Source organism: Mauremys reevesii, linkage group 24 (genome assembly GCF_016161935.1).
Source record: "Mauremys reevesii isolate NIE-2019 linkage group 24, ASM1616193v1, whole genome shotgun sequence".
In the NCBI taxonomy this organism is placed as follows: domain Eukaryota; kingdom Metazoa; phylum Chordata; order Testudines; family Geoemydidae; genus Mauremys; species Mauremys reevesii.
In genome coordinates this window covers 6,302,564-6,324,421 of record NC_052646.1, presented here as the reverse complement: position 1 = coordinate 6,324,421, position 21,858 = coordinate 6,302,564, and the positions used below count along the sequence as shown (strand labels likewise).

The 21,858-nt window shown below is 40.3% G+C and overlaps 1 protein-coding gene across 6 annotated transcripts; it reads left to right on the top strand.

The window, feature by feature from the left end:
* Positions 1 to 224: 224 nt before the first annotated feature.
* On the top strand, positions 225 to 17,067 carry LOC120389965. 6 transcript variants are annotated; one of them, XM_039512121.1, is made up of 6 exons: positions 1,566 to 2,226; positions 6,306 to 6,325; positions 8,679 to 8,769; positions 10,554 to 10,675; positions 13,303 to 13,373; positions 15,391 to 17,067. In XM_039512121.1, the coding sequence occupies exons 1-6, from the start codon at positions 2,151 to 2,153 to the stop codon at positions 15,488 to 15,490; spliced, it is 480 nt and encodes a 159-aa protein (XP_039368055.1). In that variant the 5' UTR covers positions 1,566 to 2,150; the 3' UTR covers positions 15,491 to 17,067. The 6 variants fall into 6 exon arrangements, with proteins under 6 accessions (XP_039368052.1, XP_039368055.1, XP_039368050.1 ...); XM_039512118.1 differs by lacking the exons at positions 1,566 to 2,226; positions 15,391 to 17,067 and adding an exon at positions 225 to 303 and having other exon boundaries at positions 13,303 to 15,106; XM_039512116.1 differs by lacking the exon at positions 15,391 to 17,067 and having other exon boundaries at positions 1,568 to 2,226; positions 13,303 to 15,106.
* The last annotated feature ends 4,791 nt before the right edge of the window (positions 17,068 to 21,858 follow it).

Sequence of the window (21,858 nt, the reverse complement as noted above, 5' to 3'; positions counted from 1 at the left end):
TTTTTGACACCTGTATATAAACCTAAAATGTCAAGAGAACTGAAATGCTTTCCCACATAAACTCAATGCAGAAATGAGTGTGCAAGTGCTAGCTCTGCCTGCCTTCCTCCATAAACTGATGCAATTCAGTGACAGTAAATAGACAAATCTGATTCAATCTTGTGAAGTAAAATCAATAGTGGGATAACAGTCAAGAGCTTGGACCTTGCTTTTTTAAAAGTGGTTAGCTAGATATCTCTTGGAACTAAACTTCTGGCTCAGTCTCTTACTCTTCTGATGTAGAAACATTGAGGTCTCCTTCAGGTAAGAAAGCTACTCCCTCTACTCTCCAAGGAGCTAGAGATCCCATTGCTTTGATTTTGAGATTGGTCCAGTATCCTTGACAAAAGTCCCCTGGATGCACTTGAGCAAGCTAGTTACCTCCCTTGTTTCTGGCCTAGATGACTGCTTACTCCTTTGATTATTTCTAAAGCACTTCCAGTGGCTCAGAATGAAAGGCATTAAATTAGCTTCACAAAATCCTATGTGACTATTTCCTCGGGGGATTTGTTTTTTGGGGTGAGGGTCAATGGTTGGGACTGAGTGAAATATTAGGCTTTTATAATGGCAAAGGGTAGATGAGTATATCTTGGGTGTGAATTGGTAGTTTCATAGCCTTGTAAGTCTGCAAAAAAGTAAAAACTTTTACATTGTGGTATGCCAGTATACAGAGGGGAAAACTTAACTGTAGTGAACAGTACTTTCTCTTTAGATACAAAAATAACATGAAGACTTGACATTCATGGGGATAGGTGTTCTGAAAATGAGTGCTATGTTTACAGGCTCGTGTGTTGTCCTGACCTGTAGTAGCATGCCTTTTTCTCTACAGTCTAGTAAACCTTTAAAAAAAAAATCAAAAAACAGCTTTTGTCTGCCGTTAATTATGCTATAGTTGCTGCCTGGACACATTTATGGAAAGTGGAATGGTTCCTGGGGTAGGGCAGTTATGTCAGTATCAAGGGTGTTTTCTCTTAAAGAACAGTTGGTTACTAGTATCAGTTTGTACTGTTGCTTATGTCATCCATTTTGTCACAACCTGCACAGGAATCCCATGCATATTTTTTCCTCATACTTTCTCCATTTACCTCTTCCTGCCCCTTCCTCTAGTCCTATTCCCTCCCTTCTCTTGTGTGACTCGCTTTATGCCCCATATTTTTGCTCTCCCATGGTCCTTCTCCCCTCCCCCTCGCTATGCTTCTGTCTCAGTGCTGTCCTGCATCTCCTCATTGTGTTTCTGTTCCCCACCGGGTCAGTGCACACTGACAAGTGGGACACAGCAACCTCTTTTCAGAGAAGCCTGTGGTGATTAAAATGGGGGCGCCCTGCCCCATCCCCATCACCCAGCCAAGCGCAGGCTGCCTGAGGCAAGAGCTGATTGGCCCCTGAGCGCGGGAAAGCCGTTATCCACGGGTTTTCCCCAATGGCGCAGCAGGGGCTAAGCAGCCACCCGCCGCTGACTGGCTGAAATTTGCCGCAGTTCCCCCCCCCCCCCCCCTTCCAGCCTCGTGCGCAGCCGGCGCGCGGGGATTAAGCTTTGAAGTGGCACGAGCGCTTCCCCCTCGGCTCCAACGGTCGCTCCCCAGCCCCTCCGCTTCCCGCCCCCGCCCTTTTGCCCCACTGTGGCTCAATGATTTATGTTTGTCGGGGAAGAGGGAGGAGGGGTGAAACTCCCGCCGGTGCCATAAATTCCACCTTTGAACCGCCATTTGCTACATAATGTCCGAAAAATAAATTAATTCCTGTCAGCTGGTTAATATTTTTCATCCCCCACCTCCCCCAACCCTGGACTTTCTCCTCAAATCTTGACTGAAAAATGTGATTTTTGTAGTGGGCGAGAGAGCTCAAGGATTGTTTTAAATAATCATTTCCCTCATACTTTTAAAAGTTAAGTTTAATTTGTCAGTTGCTGCCTGGTTTAACCAAAGATCAGAAAAAGGCAAATTCTGTCAAGTACACAGTTGACAAAATATCCTCACCACCCAGATCTGCTCCCTACCTGTGAGTTTGTTGCTGGTCTGCTGGGAGATTCTGAGGCCAATCAGGCCTCCACCTTTCCTCTCAATAAGTACTGGCAAGATGTCATAACTCCCTCAGAGGCACACTTGGGCACTATGGCTTTTATCCCCGGTGGGACAGGCACCCTATTCTTGTTTCTCTTACTTGCTAGCTGTTTTAATCTCACCCCAGGTAATATTTCACCCATGGGGTATATTTTAATTTGGATATAAATAACTGCTGAAGGACCAGTCACTGTTGCCAATCTCACACAAAAATTACTAGATTGTCTTGAAAATCAGGATTTTTTTAAAAGAAAATAAAAAATCTGTTTTTTGTTGGGTTTTTTTTTTTTGTTGGTTTTTGTCTTCTGGTGCTGTAGCCTTTACGGGTAATGTTTTCAATCTTCTCTCTGCAATTGTGAGAGCTAGAAATACACTTTTTAAAAGACAGAAGCTGAGATTCTCATATAATCACATGAATTCAGGAGCTGGGGCTTAAAGAAAAGCATCAAATATTGTGAGATTTGTGATAAAGTTGTGAGAACTGACAACTCTAAAAGCCCCCATGTCCTTACAAGCAAGATGGGTAGCACATTTTGAGCTTGGCAGCACCTGGTTTGGGGAAGAGGTGGTTAAAAGAAAATGGGATATATACCTGGTGTTGCTAAACGTGAGTGTTAAAAAAATCATGAGTCAGGTCACAAAATAATAATGAAATTGGTTTAAAAATAGATTCAAACTAAAACAATGTTGGTTCCTTTTATTTGCCTTCTGGTTTCTGTGCATTTGGGATGCACTCGGTTCACATTTTCAATGTTTTCTCTAGCCATAAGGGCTAGAAACTTTAAATGAAGGTCAAAATTCTTCACTAATCACATGCCTTCAGGAAATGGGGCTTTAAAAAAAATATTATGAGAGTTGGCAGCTCTATAAACCCATCTATGAAAGGGGGACCCTGGGAAAAAGCAGGGTCATAAGTGACTAGAAAAGCAGAGAGCAATCCCATTCTGTTATTGGAGCCTAATCTGATTTCCTTTAATGATAGACTCTCATTGATTTAAATGAGTTTAATTGGGCCCTTGGAGATAGGGTAGCTTAGCAAAGAATTGCCTTCCATTTGGTCTTGCTGTTGGAGATGGTTAGTGTTGCTACCCTGATCCTTCAGCGGAAGGTGAGGGATGGGGGAATTGAATGAGGACTTGCCTCTTGTGCTGGTCTCAGGATAGATGCTTGCTGTCTACTCCAGGCCTGCTGCCAACAGGGGAGGTGGGGAGTAAGTGAGTTCTGCTGCTGAAAAAAGAGATTGGGCAAGTCTATGACTTAGAAATCCTGGCAGGGCTCCTAGCAATTGCTTGGAATTAAGTTCCTGCGTCAAGAGCAAAACATCTATCAAATTACATGTATCGTGTGATTGCAATTTGTCATATGGCTAACACAATTCAATGTTCCATTTATATTAAAATACACAAAAATGTACTAACATTCATGAGAATGGGAATGTCTCCAGTTTGCTAGTAGGTCAGACTAAAGTGGCTGGGGAGGGAGTTCTGAGTGTGCTGCAGTTCACATGGATCCAATACCCTACTTAATCACAAGAATGGAGCAATCTGGCACAGTAGAGAGAGATGACACCGTGTTGTATGCATAACTTCATGGTCTGCATTTGTTGCTCAGTGGCCAGTCACCTAAAAAACTGGGATTTTATTGTGTTGTAGCCTTAATTTTCTAGGGCTGATGATTTTGCCTGGACAAAGAGAAACATTTAAACCATAGCATATGTTAAGCTTCAGTTTTGGACTTTCCACCTTGACCATGTCCTTTTTTAAAAAATAACTGAGATGAGGAAACCCTATCCTCATGCCTCTTAACTTGCCTGCCAAAAATGAGGGAAGATCCAAAAATAAATTGAATGGACACCAGGACAAATCAAAAGAAAACCACATATTACATAAAAGCTGGCAGCTTATGGCATTGGGGAAAGGGAGCCTATCCCAGAAAATGAAATGGATTCAGGTTACATATTTATTTTTGTGTTGGAGAGAAGTTACTTTTGCCATTTTTATGTGGTGCTTTAAAACAATATACATGATGTGTTCTAGTATTTACTAGTTCTTCTTTCAACAGTAAAGATAAAGTCAGATTAAAAATTTGCATTTATGCATTGCTGATGGTTGGGTAGCAAATGAAAGTTACTTGAATCCCAGTCTCTGAAGCACTGTCTGACAGCTCACACGCAGAATAGAAGGGTAAGTGGGAGAGGGCCTGTCTCTGCCATTTAGAGATTAGGATTCTAATTTTTCTGCAGCGCACAGATCATATGAGAGTGGAATGTGGGCGGGAAAGATAGGAGGCAGAGAATATTTTGAATGAGATGGGAGTAAAAGTATTTAGAAACGGGTTGGGAAGGGAAAAGGTAGTGCATTTGAACACAATAATAAAAAAGGAACCGGATAGGAAGCAAAATCAAGAGAGTGGTAGAAATGGAACAGATCTAGTGGATAAAGGGGAGACAACCTGAGTGAGGGGTGAGAATTTAACACACAAAGCAAGAACTGAGTAGGGAAAGGAAACAAATGAGAAGGCCAGGAGAACAGTAGACAGTGTCAATGCATAGAGTAACCAAAAAGAAGGCATGAGAAAGTGACAATACAGACTGGATGGAAAGAAAGAAATGGAGAAGGGTAACACGAAATTGGGGAGGATCAGAGGGGAGAGCTAATTCAGCAGAGAGAGGGAAGGAATAAATAAAACTGTACTGAGCACTCAATTAAAAATAATTTATTTGAATTTAGAGTAACTGTTGTAAATACTTGGGCACAGTTCTGACCTCAGTTAACCAAGTGCATCTCCCATTACATGCATTCTCTTCCATCCTTCCAGTGTGTCTGCTCCATTTTTGCAAGCAGGAAAGACTTCTGCTCTTTGATGCAAACACTAACTAAATAAACAAGTAGGAGATATCCACCTTTGGAAAACGGTGTTTTCTTATGGATAAAAGAGGAACAAAATAAATTTTGAAAATTTTCTGCTAAAAGGACAGGATTAAATAGGGTTGCCAACTTTCCGATTGCAGAAAACTGAACCCCTCTGCCCCACCCTCTACCCCAGTCCTTCTCCAAGGCCCCACCCCCGCTCACTCCATCCCCCCTCCCTCCATTGCTTGCTTTTCTCCACCCTTTCTCATTTTCACTGGGCTGGGCTGGGCAGAGGGGTGGGGTGCAGGAGGGGATGAGGACTCGGGGGTGGGGCAGAAATGAGGGTTTTGGAGTGTGGGAGCAGCTCCGGGCTGGGTCAGGGGGATAGGGTGTGGGAGGGAGTACGGGCTCAGGGCTGGGGGTGTTAGCTCTGGTGTGGGGCTGGGGCTGAAGGGTTCGGAGTGCAGGAGGGGGTGCGGGCTCTGGGAGGCAGTTTGGGTGTGGGGGGTCTCAGGGCTGGGGCAGGAGGTAGGGGTTTGTGAGGGGGTGTAGGCTCTCGGAGGTATTTGGGTGTGGGAGGGGATTCAGGGCTAAGGCAGGGGGTTGGGGTGCAGGAGGGGATTTGGGGTGCCAGCTCCGGGCGGTGTTTACCTCAGACAGCTTCCAGACGCAGCCGACATTTCCCCCCAGCTCCTAGGCAGAGGCACAACCAATGGACTCTGCCTGCCCCCATCCGCAGGCGCCGCCCCCACAGTTCTCATTGGCCGTGGTTCCTTGCCAATGGGAGCTGCGGAGCCGGCACTTGGGGCAGGGACAGTGAACGGAGCTCCCATGGCCATGCCTCTGACTTGGAGATGGAGGGAAATGCCGGCCACTTCCGGGAGCTGCACAGAGCCAGGGTAGGCAGGGAGCCTGCCTTAGCCCCGCTGCGCTGCTGACTGGACTTTTAATGGTTTGGTCAGCAGTGCTGACCGGAGCCACCAGGATCTCTTTTCAACCAGGCGTTCCAGTCAAAAACCAGATGCCTGGCAACCCAAGGATTAAAACATCAAAGACACATGAAAGGATTTAAGACCACCTAAATGATAGTAAACTACACAACTGGAAAATTAGTAAAATTAAAAGGAAGATTCCATGTTTTTGAAAATTAATTTTATAACATTGATTATACAATTCAATATATATAATAAAATGGAGACTGGATTCAGAATTTACAACTGCTGAGTGATTGTATGTTCTAATTAACAAAGGATGGAAAATGTTTAAGCATCAAATGAAAGTATTTGGAAAGAGTGTCAAATAAGATTTCTTACAAATATCCTTCTAAACTATGCAACTTTCCCTTTTCTCTCAGGTCACAAGACTGCATACCAGGTAAAATCTTTATTATTATTTATTAGGCAGGAATCAAGGATATATTAAAACATAGTTGTAATCAGAGAAGTGACTATTAAAAACCAGCACCTTCTTACTCTAAATTTCTGCTTTTTGTGCACCTTCAATTTCAATCTGTTTACTTACTGGACACAAACAAATTTTAAATACTGTTAGCACTGCAGAGCCAATACAGTTTTATTTGAAAGAGATATATGCATTGTCAACAGAATCATCAGTTAAATTCTGAGTTTAGGATCTTTTGTACTAGTTAGTGATGATGTAAGGAGGCAGTAATAATGCAGTTGGATTTTCAGGTCACAGTGCTGGTTATAGAAAAATCATTTTGATATATGTACTGAACACACTGGATCTGGTCATACTTGAGGGAGAGTTACATATGGGACACCACAATGTGATTTTTAGAGTCAATTTTTTGACTATAGCAACATTTTAAAGGTATATTCTCCCTATGTAATGAAAGTGATTAAGCAAATCATTAACCAAATGTCATGCTTCAGATGAACTTTGTTTTGCTGAAAGTATCTTTTTTATTATCTTACATTTTAAAAAGTTCAGTTTAAAAACAAAAGTTTGCTCCTGGATAAAGACCCGGTGTTTCCAGCTGTTGTAAACCTTTAAACAACTATAAGCCCTTCTATATATAATTACTTGATAGCACAGCTGAGTTGTTTAGTCTTTTGGAAAGAAACTCAAAGGTTTAGGTAAGCTTGTGTGTAGACTGAGTTCTGTGATGCACTTTGTGAGCAAGAATGATGGAAAGATTTCCCCATTTTTCAGACTCCACTGAAACTGATGGGGTTTCATGATGGATGAATTTAACCTAGCATCTAGATCAGGGGTAGGCAACCTATGGCATGCGTGCCGAAGGCAGCACACAAGTTGGTTTTTAGTGGCACTCACACTGCCCAGGTCCTGGCCACCGGTCCAGGGTGTGGCTCTGCATTTTAATTTAATTTTAAATGAAGCTTCTTAAACATTTTAAAAACCTTATTTAGTTTATGTACAACAATAGTTTAGTTATATATTATCGACTTATAGAAAGAGACCTTCTAAAAACGTTAAAATGTATGACTGGCACACAAAACCTTAAATTAGAGTGAATAAATGAAGACTCGGCACATCACTTCTGAAAGGTTGCCGACCCCTGATCTAGATAGTATACTGAAGCACTTTAAACTTTTATTATAGCACTTCATTTAAGTTAACTGATAGGTTCACACACATTTAATAATAATGTCCTTATGTTTATATTATAACTCTTACGTATTTTGATTTTAAAATACTTATAAAATTCACAATATCACAGGTAAATCAGTGACAGCTTCTTTCATCAGAAAGAACCCAAGATACTTTAAAAATGGAGATGACACAAATTGTATTCAGGAATTACTTCATCTACTGTTGAAATTCAGCCAGTGCTTAGCAGCATGCAACAATAATACTTAAATTTAGTAAAGCAAGTGGAAAGTATCTTCTAAAAATGAAACTGGAAAGGAGAGTTTAGGTAGGAAGAATAGGAGTATCTATATTGGAATTTATTCAGGACATCAGGGTTAACATGCTTTGCAGAATAATCATGGGATTTTTAACAACAGTAAATTGCTATGAACTTATTTTATACCTTCTGCGTATTTTGCAGTACAGTGCTCTACAACAGAGCATTTGATTAAGCACTGATTCTAAAGAAAGAATACCAGATATTTAAAGACCAATACTACTTCCAGAAAGTTCCTTAGGTTTCTCACATCCAAATTATGGCTCAGTCCATCCCGGCTTTTACTATGATTCTGTCAGATCTCACAATTACTATTGAATTTAGATTTTTGATAGCATAGGTCCTGGAACTAGGAGTGTTGTGGGTGCTGCAGCACCCCCTGGCTTGAAGTGGTTTCCATTATATGTAGGGTTTACAGTTTGGTTTAATGGCTCTCAGCACCCGAACTATAAAAATTGTTCCAGCACCCCTGTTTGATAGTTGTATTTACATTTTCTTTTGAGTGAAACAAACACATTCACTCATCTCAATTGATTAGACTCTTCCTGTTGGTATGCATACTTCCACCTTTTCATGTGCTCTGTATGTATAAATATCTCCTGTCTGTGTGTTCCATTCTATGCATCTGAAGAAGTGAGCTGTAGCTCACGAAAGCTCATGCTGAAATAAATTTGTTAGTCTCTAAGGTGCCACAAGTACTCCTGTTCTTTTTACATTCACTACTGCCTTTAGAAGTGTAAACACAGACTAACAGGACTCCTCTTAGTCTCTAAGGTGCCACAAGTACTCCTGTTCTTTTTACAGTATTTCCTGAATCACTTATGTTTTTTAAAGGTCAAATTAACACAGATTGACAGCTTTAAAACTGATTTAATGAAGTCAAGAAGATCTAGACCTGATATTATCATAATGCCAAAGGAATCAGGTAAAAGTAGATCATATTGTTCTTGTCTGAGACTATCATTTGAATATATAACGCACCGAAGACTAAAATTGGTAGGAGTGTCTAAATCTGTTTTGTATGTGTTTTAGCTGCATAAGCACTCTTATTAAAGATAATGCTGTATTGTGTTAGCTTTTTTGATTTGTTTATTCTATTAACGATTGCTTGGAACTTTGATGCTTCTTAATTAAAGGGAGGTAAATAGCACAGACTAGCTCGAAACATAGTGATATTCAAGTTTGGGGCTTCTTTTGTTCTGAGTAGCGACTATTTGTTCTGTGGTGATTCTGAGATATGGCTAAGGATCAGTTTAGGCTTCTTAATTACAAAACTGTGTTTTGGTAAATTTGATTCAGGACTCCTGAAACCTAGATACTGATTGGCACAATAGTTATGAATTTAAAATGCTTTGAATATTATCCTTACAACCTTCTTGATGTCTTGAGATATTTTGGGGTTTGTGGGAGCCCAGCACAAATTAGACCAGTCTCATTTATGCTAGAGCTCTAGCCTGGCACAGAGCAGCTCCACTGTACATAAAGAGGGCAGTACTATTCAGAAATGGAACTCTAGTTTGGAAACATTATTACATACACTTGTTAATAGAGTAATCTCAATGTGAATATAAGCACTGTTACTCAAGAAGTGAACGGTTGCAAAGACAAATTGTCCCCTGCTGATACTGCCTCATTCTGAGCAAATTGTACCTACTTATGATAGAGCTCTTAGTGTTCTGTCTCTCTTACACTGTGGCAATACTTGTATAACTCATCAGGCCAATAAAGTATTACTGAATTGAAATAAAATTAATTGAATTGATTTTGGTTGCCTGTCTGTGTGATTGGGGCATTACAAATACTGATGGAGGGGAAGTGCAAAAATAAGGGTGAGGTAAGTCTTCTGACAGGAGGAGATGGAAGAGCTGGGGAAGATGCCAAGGACAGCCATGGGGTATGAAGGCAGGGGTTCTGGAGGCCCTGCTGTGACTTCTTATCCTTAGTCTGTAAATCCGGACTGCAGCTTTTATCTAATACAGTCTAAGTTGGCTTCATTGCAGCAAAATGCCTTCTCTATCTGTAGTAAACAAATGCCTTCCTTACATTATCATAAAATGCATTCATCATCAAATGTATTTGTTGTCAATACATGGCATAAATGGAAGTAGTTATGGAATAAGCTGTACTTTATTGTGTAAATGTTAAATTAAACACATATCCTATACTAATTAGTTTTACATTTCTAATTTCTAGCAATATTAAACCAGAGGGGCACAAAGAAATGTTATAAAATCAGTGTACATGAAAAACAATATATATTTTAAAACACTTCTAATTTTATTAAACCTATTCAATGGAATCACTTAAAGCTTTCACATTAAGTAAAATATTTGATCCCATTAAAAAGCACTATGAGTTTGGGAAGTAATTTTTTTCCCTACAGAACTGATTAAATAAATTCACAGTTTAACTATATTTTTCAAGATTTCTTTTACTATGGAGTCACTACTAGCATCTTCATAATATATATAAAATGAGGTTAAGGTACCTAATTGACTCTGCATAGTTCTGAACCCCTTTGTAATGTCCAGGCAGAGTCCTCCTTTTATCCAGCCCATTTAAAACATATAAAATGTTCAGATGTATTCTAAACAAATATACTTTATCAAATAATTTCCAAAAATGAATGTACACTCAAGCTATTGTTTGTTTGATATATTTAGTCCATCCCTATGACAGTTTTTTTTATGATGACACTTATTTCAATAGAGGAGGAATTATTGACATCACATATGCACCAGAGCAATGAAGAAGTTAATGAAATGATGTCGAAGATTCTGGGAGATTTGGAACCAACAGAATTAATACTTAGGAAACAGTTACCTTTGAAGGTAAGAATGGAAAGTTAGATACAATTACCAAATACAATGTAAAGACTGATCATTCTATTACTTGGACCAAGCATAGAGGACACATTGTGGCTGATTTCCCCCATTTTGTGCAGATGAGGGTTAAGGGAATAAGATGGAGAATATCTTATTGCCCTTATATATATCCATGATATGCCCACATCTTGAATACTGTGTACAGATGTGGTCTCCTGATCTCAAAAAAGATATACTGGCATTTGAAAAGGTTCAGAGAAAGGCAACTAAAATGATTAGGGGTTTGGAACAGGTTCCATATGAGGAGAAATTAAAGAGGCTAGGACTTTTCAGCTTGAAAAGAGGAGACTAAGGGGGGATATGATAGAGGTATATAAAATCATGAGTGGTGTGGAGAAAGTGAATAAGGAAAAGTTATTTACTTGTTCCCATAATATAAGAACTAGGCGGCACCAAATGAAAGCAGGTTTAAAACAAATAAATGGAAGTTCTTCACACATCACACAGTCAACCTGTGGAACTTCTTGCCTGAGGAGGTTGTGAAGGCTAGGACTATAACAGGGTTTAAAAGAGAACTAGATAAATACATGGCGGTTAAGTCCATTAACAGCTATTAGCCAGGATGGGTAAGGAATGGTGTCCCTAGCCTCTGTTTGTCAGAGGGTGGAGATGGGTGGCAGGAGAGAGATCACTTGATCATTACCTGTTAGGTTCACTTCCTCTGGGGGATCTGGGATTGGCCACTATCGGTAGACAGGATACTGGGTTGGATGGACCTTTGGTCTGACCCAGTATGGCCATTCTTATGTTCTTACATTATGTTCTTCTGACCTTAAAGTCTATGAGTCTATAACTATGGACTTAAGGGCCGGAGGACCTTATTTGCCTTGTTGGAATCAGAGCAAATTCCTAATCAATGACCATCTATTATAGCTGAACTAATGTAAACCTCAAATGTAGATAAGGAAAACTCCTATGTGTACTAGGGGAGCTTCCCTTCAGTTTCGGGTAGGAGTATGCGCCACTGGTGCAAATCATAGCTTTCCTTGTCTAAAGTCAGGGTTTGCAACAGTGCAGCTGCAGTGATAGCTGCAACCAGGATAAATTCTCAATGTAGACAAGGTCTGATTCTCTGCTTCCTCGTATCTTGTGTAGTAATTTACAATGTGCAAACTGAATGAAAGTAAGGTGTAAACTGCTGCCACTCTGATTTTGGTGATATTTTATACTCAATTTGCATATGTATAAATGACTACACAACCATCAATGTGAAGAATCAATATGTATATATTAAATTTAGTCTGTAGCTTGCAGACTGCTTATATGATTAAGATAAGCATTATGTGTTTTCTTAAAGCATTTGAAGAAGAAAAAACCCAAAACACTTCAGAAGCCAGGCAATAGTGTGTTTGTATGGGAATTTTTTTTTTTAATTGGAGAGATACCTATCTCCTAGAACTGGAAGGGACCTTGAAAGGTCATCAAGTCTAGCCCCCTGGCTTCACTAGCAGGATCAAGTACTGATTTTTACCTCAGATCCCTGGGTAGCCTTCTTGAGGACTGAACTCACAACTCTGTATTCAGCAGGCCAATGCTCAATTCACTGAGCTATCTCTCCCCTCAAAGTTTACCTTAAACAAAAACAAAAACAAAACAGCATAATTAACCTCTGGTACTCTACTACAAACTATCATTGTGGCTAAGAGTATAGCAGGATTTAAAAAAATGGAATAGGGACATTTACATGAATAATGAGAACATCTACAGTTACATAAGTTAAGATTTTTTTTTGGTACAATTATAAACCTTTATGCTTCAGATTATAAACTGACCACAAATTTATGGATGTCAGGAAGCAGCTTCTCCTGTTATTCCTAATCTTCTACAGTTGTTCCAAACTGTTAATTTGTGGGATTTCTTGTTCATTTCTCTGGTAACAGCCACTGTCAAAGGCAGGATACTGGACTAGATGGAACAGTCCAGTATGACAATTCCTAGGTACCTTACAGATGTAAATAGGTAGTCTGTGACTTGCAGCAGATAGCAGATTTATCTATCTATTGTGATAAACTCAGGACAGATAGTTGCAAGGGAGGGGGTAGAAATCAGTCTCAGAGGGTTAAAAATCCCTCCTCCCTATCAACTGGGGAGCAGGTGGGGGGTAACTACAGGTCAATCAGGTTCAGCTGAGAAGGGGTTACCAGAGTATCAATTAGAATCAACTGAGAGGGAGCTACCTGAGGTTAATTAGGATCAGCTGATTCTAACGAAGGGCTGCCTGAGACCTTTTTAAACCCTCCCCGGGTAGGGGGGGGGGGGGGAGGATAAGGTGGAGAGAGAAGGAGCTTTGCTGCTAGTAGGGCAGGTGCAGCAAGACAGTGAGCGTCACTAAGAGGGGAGGCTGCATTCCCTCCCATAAGGGAGAAAAACATGCTAAAAAAGATTGGTGGAGGGAAGGAATGGACTTCCCCTGTGCCACCAAGAGGGACTATTTTACCCAAGCCTGTCTTGCTAGGGCTAAAAGCAGCAGAGGTTGGGGAGACTGAGAAGGTGCCTTGCCACACTATCTAAATTACACACACGTACTATGGAGTGTACTAAAATTTATTATATATATATTGTTTCTTTTTTAGAATCTTCAGGAGATCATTACTCAGAAAAAGCAAAATACTTATGTAGACTCTGATGTTTCACAGAAGATTAGGTGGGCTTCTGAAAAAAGGAGAAGAATATCTTTGGAAAAAAGGAGGAAAAGATTTATTTTAGCAAAGTCAATACTAAGGGCCACAAGAAATGACAGCTGGATTTCCAGAAAATACAATAAAACACAAATATGTATGATAGAAAACAAACAGACCAGTAAAGGCAAACGGCAGGAACAAGATAGGAATATAAAGTTTAGAAATCAGAAACAAACACCTAAATATGTCAGAGGATTATATCCCAGTGCTGGAAAAGCCAAAAAACAACAAACATTAAAATATACTAAAAATATTAAGAACAGAAAAGCTAACTGGAGAAAAAAGAACTCAACAAGTAATGCCAAGAAGGAGCAAATGTTAGTACTGAAGGAAAGAAGAAAAAGAGAAATATACATACAGAAAAGAGTAAAGGTTTTTAAAAATCCAGTAGTTCACGATAACTCATCCAACTATTTTACAGTTTATGGTACACCAGTTACTGTTCAGAATAAATTATCAAAAAGACTAAGGAGAAACCTAATTGGTTTTAGAAGAAATACAAGAGAAAGATCTTTAAATAATTTCTTGCAGAAATTTGGTGATTTTCTTAAATACCTTGCAAGACACAGAACAGTTGGTAATGAAAAAGTTACAGGGATTGATATTAGTCTTAAAATAAAAAAAAAAACAAATAAGTTTCATGTTCCCATGGGAACACAAAAACCAAACTTGAAAATTCTAATATTATCAAAAAGTACTGCTCAGCCTCCAGGAATACTGTCCTTCCCAAAACATATGGGAAGAGCAGAAAAGAAAAGAAAGATGTCACACATGAACTCTTGGAAAACTCCTCATTCTGTTTCTTTTAAAAAAATAAAACATAATTCTGAGCATAAATTCAGACTCAATACATTTAGAGCAAATGAACAGAATAGTGTTTTAAAAACCAAAGGAACAGAAACAGTAAAGCAGATGAAGAAAATAGAAAAGGGAATGGCAGAAAGGCCTAGAGGCACAAAATTATAGCTTTTATTCAAAGGTTTAAAAGATAAACAGATGAAAAAAATCACTTTATAAAATTCACCACAAAATAGTAAATGTAGGGTTGATTACTAGAAAATCCCCATTCACAGCAAATTTGGAAGTACCAGAATGATGTCAACTCATTTTAAGAGACAGAAGACAAGTAATTGGCACAGAAAGGAAGCAAACACTGCTAGCCTAGTTACTCATTTGAAGCTGTCAGAAACAGTAAAACACATACCAAACAATTCTAACAGCAGATCAAAACAAATGCAACTTGGCCACATGCATGAACTGCTAAGAGAACTAAAGATATTCATTAGGATTTTACTATAGCAGATGCTGAAGCAGGCACAGAAAAATGTTAAGCATTTGACCAAAACTTCTGCCAAATCCCCCTCAGAAACTCCTTACCATGCCTCAATTTAAAAAATTCTGGAATAAAAAAAATTCCTGTGAAACACAGACTAAAATCTAAAAGTGTTGAGGTGAAATAAATTCTCATATTGCAAATTGGGAGGAAAAAAGCAAAATTAAACTCTATAAAAATATCTTCATCTCAATTTTAGTCTCTAGGGGAGAAGGAAAAGAAACTTTGAAAAAGATGTGGATTTGAACTTTTTCTTTTCCTAGAAAAAATCATTAATTTGTTTAATAAAAATTCTTCAAGCTAATGTTATTCAGTCAAAGTGAATTCAAGTATTTTACCACCAAAATAAAATACTAGAAGTTTGTTAGTATTTAATGCTACTTTATTGAAATATGGCTTTGTTTAGCTAGACTTTTAAGTTCTTATTCAAATATATTGATTCTCTATGCTCATTCATATGAATGTGTTATATCAAGCATATATAGTAGCTTTGATATAAGTTACTTTGGATAAACAGTAAGCAAGTCCATTAAAATAACATCGCATAAGTACAGACTCTAAAAGGGTTGATTGCCCTTTAGGCTCTATTACAATATTTTCACTTGCATATCCTTGACTTTCTTTTTGTCTTTGTAACTTCTACACAGGTCAGTGGGCCAAATTCTGGCACTGCAAAATAGCCAGCCTCCAGAAAACCCAGAGCCAGCAATAGGAGCACAGGGCAGAAGTTGGCTGTACTTATTCTAGTCTCTTACAGTCACAATCAGAAAGCGGTTTCCCCACAGACTTTCCATGACTAGAGCTGCAGAAGGGGCTTTATATATGGTGTGATCTAATAGTCAGGGGATATGATTGAGATATCTATCCATTTATGCTCCCTGATGTGGTCATGCCTTCCACTCATAGCCCCTCTGCAAATTATTCCCATCTTGTCTAGAAATAGACTGTCAGAAGGAACTGTGTCTGGGGTTGATTTTGGCTGGAATACACTTTTACATTAATGCTAAACTTCAAGGGGCAATAAGTGAAATAATTACTCTTAATATTAGCATAGTGAAATAATACTATATTAAGTCAAAGTACACAATCACATGTACAATGTTAATTCTTGAAATCAAGAGGGTCAATTAGTCTTCAGCGGATGGGCCACTTTAAAAAATGATGGGTCATACGCTGAATATTCATTCAAATTTTCTTCCAAAGTTAGTGTTGAATGGAATTCAACTTTAATGAATCATCTTACCAACATGCTGAGAACTTGCTATCACAGAGCAGCTACTGGTCTTTGTTGAAAACACTATCAAATGTAATATAGCCTTTTAACACTAACCTATCAGGCCAGCCTGAGTTGTAAAGATCTGTGCTGGAATTCCTTTCTTTGGGTTTTCCCCCATTTTTTTCTTCCTTTTTTAAAATTCTGCTTATGCACTGGAGATGTATTGTAACTAACGTTAGACTAGTTTCAGACTTGGAGCTTTCATAGTTAGCTAATTAGAATTAATTTAATCTTTTACTGCATATGTCAAACACTCTACAGGACACTCTATACTACTGTTATAAACTGTGTTAAAGGTCAGGGTTGAACCATGATGTGGCTCTGAGGCAGTAATCTCCATGAAGATCCCCTTGTGGGGTATCACCACTATCTGTGTGGAGGGGCTGGGGAGAGTATGGACTCAGTGAACAAATCTAGTGGTTCCCAGAGAATCCGTGATAGGCCCTGATCATCCGTTCAGAGGCCCAATGCCTATGAGCTCCTACTCTCAGCAGCTCCCCTCATAGTATGGCTTTAATAGGGCCTCTACTACAGACCCACACTGGCCGCAGCTTCCTTCTGAAATTCCATTGGCGCTTCACTGGGTGCAGAATATTTTTGGGTAAAATATTTGTGTCCTGCTTCTGGCCTGTCTACCCTGCCCTGTATTTTCTTTAGCAGTATTAAAATAGATATTCTATATTTTCTACAAACTTTTATATTTCCCTTGTTTATTTCAGTGTACCTTTTATCTTGCATGTTCCTTGTAAAATAATTGTTTATATCTTATATTGTATTTTCTACTGTACATTTATATAAAAATGTCTTTCATTATCCTTTAGAAAATATTTTTGTTGTATTGGTTGCAAAAGCCAACCATCTGCTATTTATAAAACATTAATTTGTAAAGTTTATCTGTTTTACAAGAAAATAGAGTGGGTATATGAAAAAAATGTAACTATGGGGAATATCTTGCCATTGATTTTTATGCAAAACCCATCACTAAGTTGAAGAAAAGTTCTGCATGCAAGATGGTGGGCATGGTATAATAATAAATATTTTTCTTGTTCAGAATGCTTTATAAACATCAATCCTCATAATATGTAGGTCAATAAATGTTCAAACATCATTTTACAGAAGGGAAATATTAAGTAGACTTGCCCAAGTGGATAAGAAGAGTTACAGAAAGCCACAGTAGAAGTAATTGTCAAGGCAGGGATTGGAAATCAGAAAGTCCTGGCCCCAGGCTTCTGTTCCCATCATTAAACCATTCCTCTTTGACAGCTGATATTATTAAATATGTTGCGTAATAGTGTAAATTGTTATTAAAGGCCCAATCTTGAATTTTTCACACAGGGAAAAGTCTCACTGAAGTAAAATTCAGCTTTTCTTCTGTAAGGAGTGCAGGATTGGACTGTAATACTGTTACTGTGATCACATTACACCGTGTTAACCAGAAGTCAAATGCCAACAAAATTTATTGTTTTTTTCTAAAGGAGTTTAAGTGCTGTGAAATCAGTTCCTAATATCAAGACTCCAATTACATTATAGTAATTTCCAGTTTAGTACTTTCAATTATTTTTAATTGCATATTACAAAGAGCCATATTCTGTATAACAAGGTGTTTGGCGGGATGTCTACCCCCTTTCACTTGTGCCTTAAAATACAGCAATAGCTTGTGAAAGTCCTAGCTATTTGCTATCTGATTGGTGAGTAAGAGATTTAGTTAGTTATTTAAAATATGCACAAAAATACAGAATAAAGGGGAGATTTTCAAAGGCATATATGGCACGTAGGCACCAACTTCCACTGAAAGTAAATAGAAGTTGGGCACCTAACTCCCATTTGTGCCTTTGAAAATCTCCCCCTAAATGTTAGCTTTACAATATTCTAAAACTTCTAATCAAACCTTAGACCAGATTTCCCCACCAGTGTAGAAAACCTATGGAAGGGGGCCAAGAAAGAAGGAACATGAATCATTTCTTGCCTTACTGGAACTTCCTGTCCATGGTAGTGAAGCTTCTTTTTTGCGTACTGTCCATATGGGTGTTCCACTATAGGTGTGGTAGCGTCCCTGTGCCTGGATTGGAGGTCTTTGGTTGCAGTGCCTGTTGTGCTATACATGCGCTCCTCCCCATCTTGCGACATGAGCGGCATCTATATACTGCTGTGCGGTCCAAACACCCTCAGTTCCTTCTTAACCACCCTGGTCTGGGACAGAATCCTTAGCAGAGCCCTGTGTATGTCTTTACTTCCCTTAGTAATACTAGTACTTTCATTACTATTTCCTAGTTAGCAGCTGTTTCCTTTAATTTTTTTCTTCCCTTTACCCCCTCATAAAACATTTTTTCCCCTTGTCTCTTTCCTCCCTGTTACTTTTAGATTAGTGTAGGTTTCCTTTTCTACACCCTTCCCTACCAGGAAGTTCTCCTTACCCAGCGCTATGCCCAGATTCCCCAGGTTTAAGGTGTCTCTGCTGTCATGACATCTCAGTGAGCGATGGCCACTCATGGTGCATATGCTGTTTGGGTGAGGGGCACATATCACAAAAGTGTACCCACTGTCTCAAATTGAAGGCTTAGTCCAGAAAGGATTGTGAATTGAGGCTAAAACTTTTACTAATGGAGAGCTCATTGTGACCAGCCTCAGACCCTGGCCCCAGATAAACATACAAAAATTGATACTGTTGCCAGTACACCATCTTGAATTTATTGGGGACCTATTGGATGCTATAAAGGCCAAAGCCTTTCTCCGAGCTCATGGATTTTCCACAATAACCAGTCTCATTTCCACCATGAGAACTAGCCCATCAATCTCTGCCAGGACTTGTCTACAGCTGCTCGGTCATATAGCAGTGGCCATATTCATGGTTAAACATGCCAGATTGCACATTTGCTGCCTTAAGGGATGGCTACACACAGTGTATGTATCCCACAGACACAGGCTAAACAAACTGCTCTCAATACTGATTAAGATCAAGGACTCATTAGACTGTTGGATACAAACCTGAAATATCTGTATGGGGGTCCCCATCTTCCAACCAGCACCGTCTTTGATACTGATGACCAAAACCTCAGTACTTGGTTGGAGAGAGGACATCTACAGACTCACACAGTACAGGGCAAGTGGTCCCCCTCAGAATACATATTGCACATCAACCTCCTAGAATTATGGGCATTCCACAATGCATGGCAACAGTTTCTACCAGTAATCAGACAAAGGACCATAACAGTAATGATAGACAACTCTGTATCATGTGATAGACCCAGGCCAGTTGGGAACAGCAGAGTAGTAGAAGGGAGATATACTGGCCACTGGATAAGCAGTTTTCAGTTCCCTGAGTGACCAGGGCAGGGGCTGCTCCAGGCTAATGAGAACACCTAACTCCAATTAACCTGCTAAGAGTCAGGTGAGGTTGTTAAGGCCCCTCTGATGCTATAAAAGGGCTCACTCCAATCAGGCCAGAGGGAGCCAGGGAGCAAGAGGAGAGGAAGTGCGTGTGAGGAACTGGGAGCAAGAGGTGTGCAAGAAGCTGAGAGTGAGTAGGTATACTGCTGGAGGACGGAGAAGTACAAGCGTTATCAGACATCAGGAGGAAGGTCCAGTGGTGAGGACAAAGAAGGTGTTGGGAGGAGGCCATGGGGAAGTAGTCCAGGGAGTTGTAGCTGTCATGCAACTGTACGAGGAGGCAATCTAGACAGCTGCAGTCCACAGGGCCCTGGGCTGGAACCCAGAGTAGAGGGTGGGCCCGGGTTCCCCCCAAATCTCCCAACTCCTGATCAAACACAGGAGGAATGGACCTGGACTGTGGCTTCTACCAGAGGGGAAAGTCTCTGGGCTGTTTCCCACCCACAGGGTGAATCTGTGAGGTGAGCAAATCCACCAATAAGCACAGGACCCACCAAGGTAGAGGAGGAACTTTGTCACAATCAACAGACAGGGGAGAGTGAGGTCCCAATCCCTATGTACAGAAGCTCTGAAACTGTGGAACTGGTGTATCCAACAAGGCATCAGTATCTCTGCCACTTACCTATGTGGACACCTGAACACCACAGCAGACTCAGTGAGCAGGAGGTTCTCACAAGAACATGAGTGGGAGATGAACACAAAACTCCTACAACACATATTCAATCACTGGGGATTCCCAAACATAGATCTGTTTGCCACTCCCAAAAAGACCAAATGCCCACAATTTTGCTCAAGAGCAGGTCTAGGTCACCAATCTCTGGTGGATGCCTTCTTCGTTATGTGGAATTCACCCCTCCTATATGCTTTCCCACCCTTTCCCCTACTATTTAGAGTGCCCCACAAGATACAAGTGGAATAAGCCAGGGTCATCCTCATAGCCCCAACATGGCCACAACACATATGATATCCTTACCTCTTGCACATGGCGATCTGTCCACTGATCGCCCTGCTGTCTACTCCACACCTCCTCTCCCAGGAGACAGGCCAGATTCTCCATCCTAGAACTTAGAACTTCTCCATCTGAAGGCTTGGCTCCCTCATGGTTTCAGGATCTGGAGTTGACCTGTTCAGGAGTAAAGGAGATTCTTTTAAATAGCAGATGTTTGACAACTTGCTATACTTACCTACAAAAATGGAAAAGGTTTCGGACTTGGTGTGACATCAAACATATCTCATTAATTACCACTCCTTTACCATTCATTCAGGATTATATTCTCAGAACTCAAGAGATTGGGGCTATCCAAAAGTTCTGTTTGCATACATTTGGCTGCCATTACTGTATTCCACTCCAAAATAGAAAGTCAGTCCGTATTTACCCACCCAATGACAAAAAGATTCCTTAAAGGTCCCCAAAACCTTTACCCTGAAGTAGGAGACCCCACCCTAACTTGGAATCTCAGCCTGTTTCTATGCTGTCTCACCAGCCCCCCCATTTGAACCAATAGTGACCTGCTCCTACATGCACATATCCATGAAAACAGCATGGTGATTACATACACCCAATAGGTATGAGAAATAGGTGCCCTCAAGGCATACTCTCCATACATAATCTTTTACAAAGATAAAGTCACATTACAACCTCACCTAAAGTTCTTACCCAAGGTACCATCCTCTTTTCATCTAAACAAACCTATCCACCTTCCCTCCTTCTTCCCTAAACCACATGGCAACCAGCACAAGGCCATGCTACACACATTAGATGTCAGATGGGCACTAGCCTTCTACCTTGACAGAACGAAATCGTCCAAACAGTTGCCACGTTTATTCCTCTTTATCGCTGAAAAATCAAAGGGTTCGGCCGTATCCAAACAACGTCTTTCGAAACGGATCTTGGAGTGCATCCACCTTTGCTACCAACACCACAGACTTCAGCCCCTCATCTGGCACTTGCATGCACTCCACTCACTCTCCACATTGATAGCTTTTCTGAATAACGAGCTGATTAGGGACATTAGTAAGGCAGCCACCTGGGCATTCACAGACACCTTCAGTCGTCATTATGCAATCACCCACGATGCAGCATCAGATGCCCTACTAGGATTTACAGTTCTATCCTCCTCAGTACAGACCACTCCAAAGCCCCAGCCTTCGACTTGGGGCACTGCTCTATAGTCACCTACAGTGGAGCACCCGTGGGGACACTACTCAAAGAAGAGAGGGTTACTCGCCCTATGCAGTAACTGAGGTTCTTCAAAATATGTGTCCCTATGGGTGCTCCACTACCCGTCCTCTTCCCCTCTGCTTCAGAGTTCAGACATTGATTGTGCAGTAGAGGAGGAACTGAGGGTGGTTAGACCGCATAGCGCTATATAGATGCTGCTCATGGCATGAGAAGGGGAGGCGCTCATGTGCAGCCCAACCAGCACTGCTACCGAAGATCTCTGATCCCAGG

What these genes read in the sequence shown, in the direction of transcription:
- LOC120389965 (XM_039512116.1), top strand. Translation starts at nt 2,151, where the DNA reads ATGGCTTTTATCCCCGGTGGGACAGGCACCCTATTCTTGTTTCTCTTA. An exon ending in CTGTTTTAATCTCACCCCAG is followed by an intron (nt 2,227 to 6,305) that starts GTAATATTTCAC and finishes CTTTTCTCTCAG; the next exon opens with GTCACAAGACTGCATACCAG. An exon ending in CATAATGCCAAAGGAATCAG is followed by an intron (nt 8,770 to 10,553) that starts GTAAAAGTAGAT and finishes TTATTTCAATAG; the next exon opens with AGGAGGAATTATTGACATCA.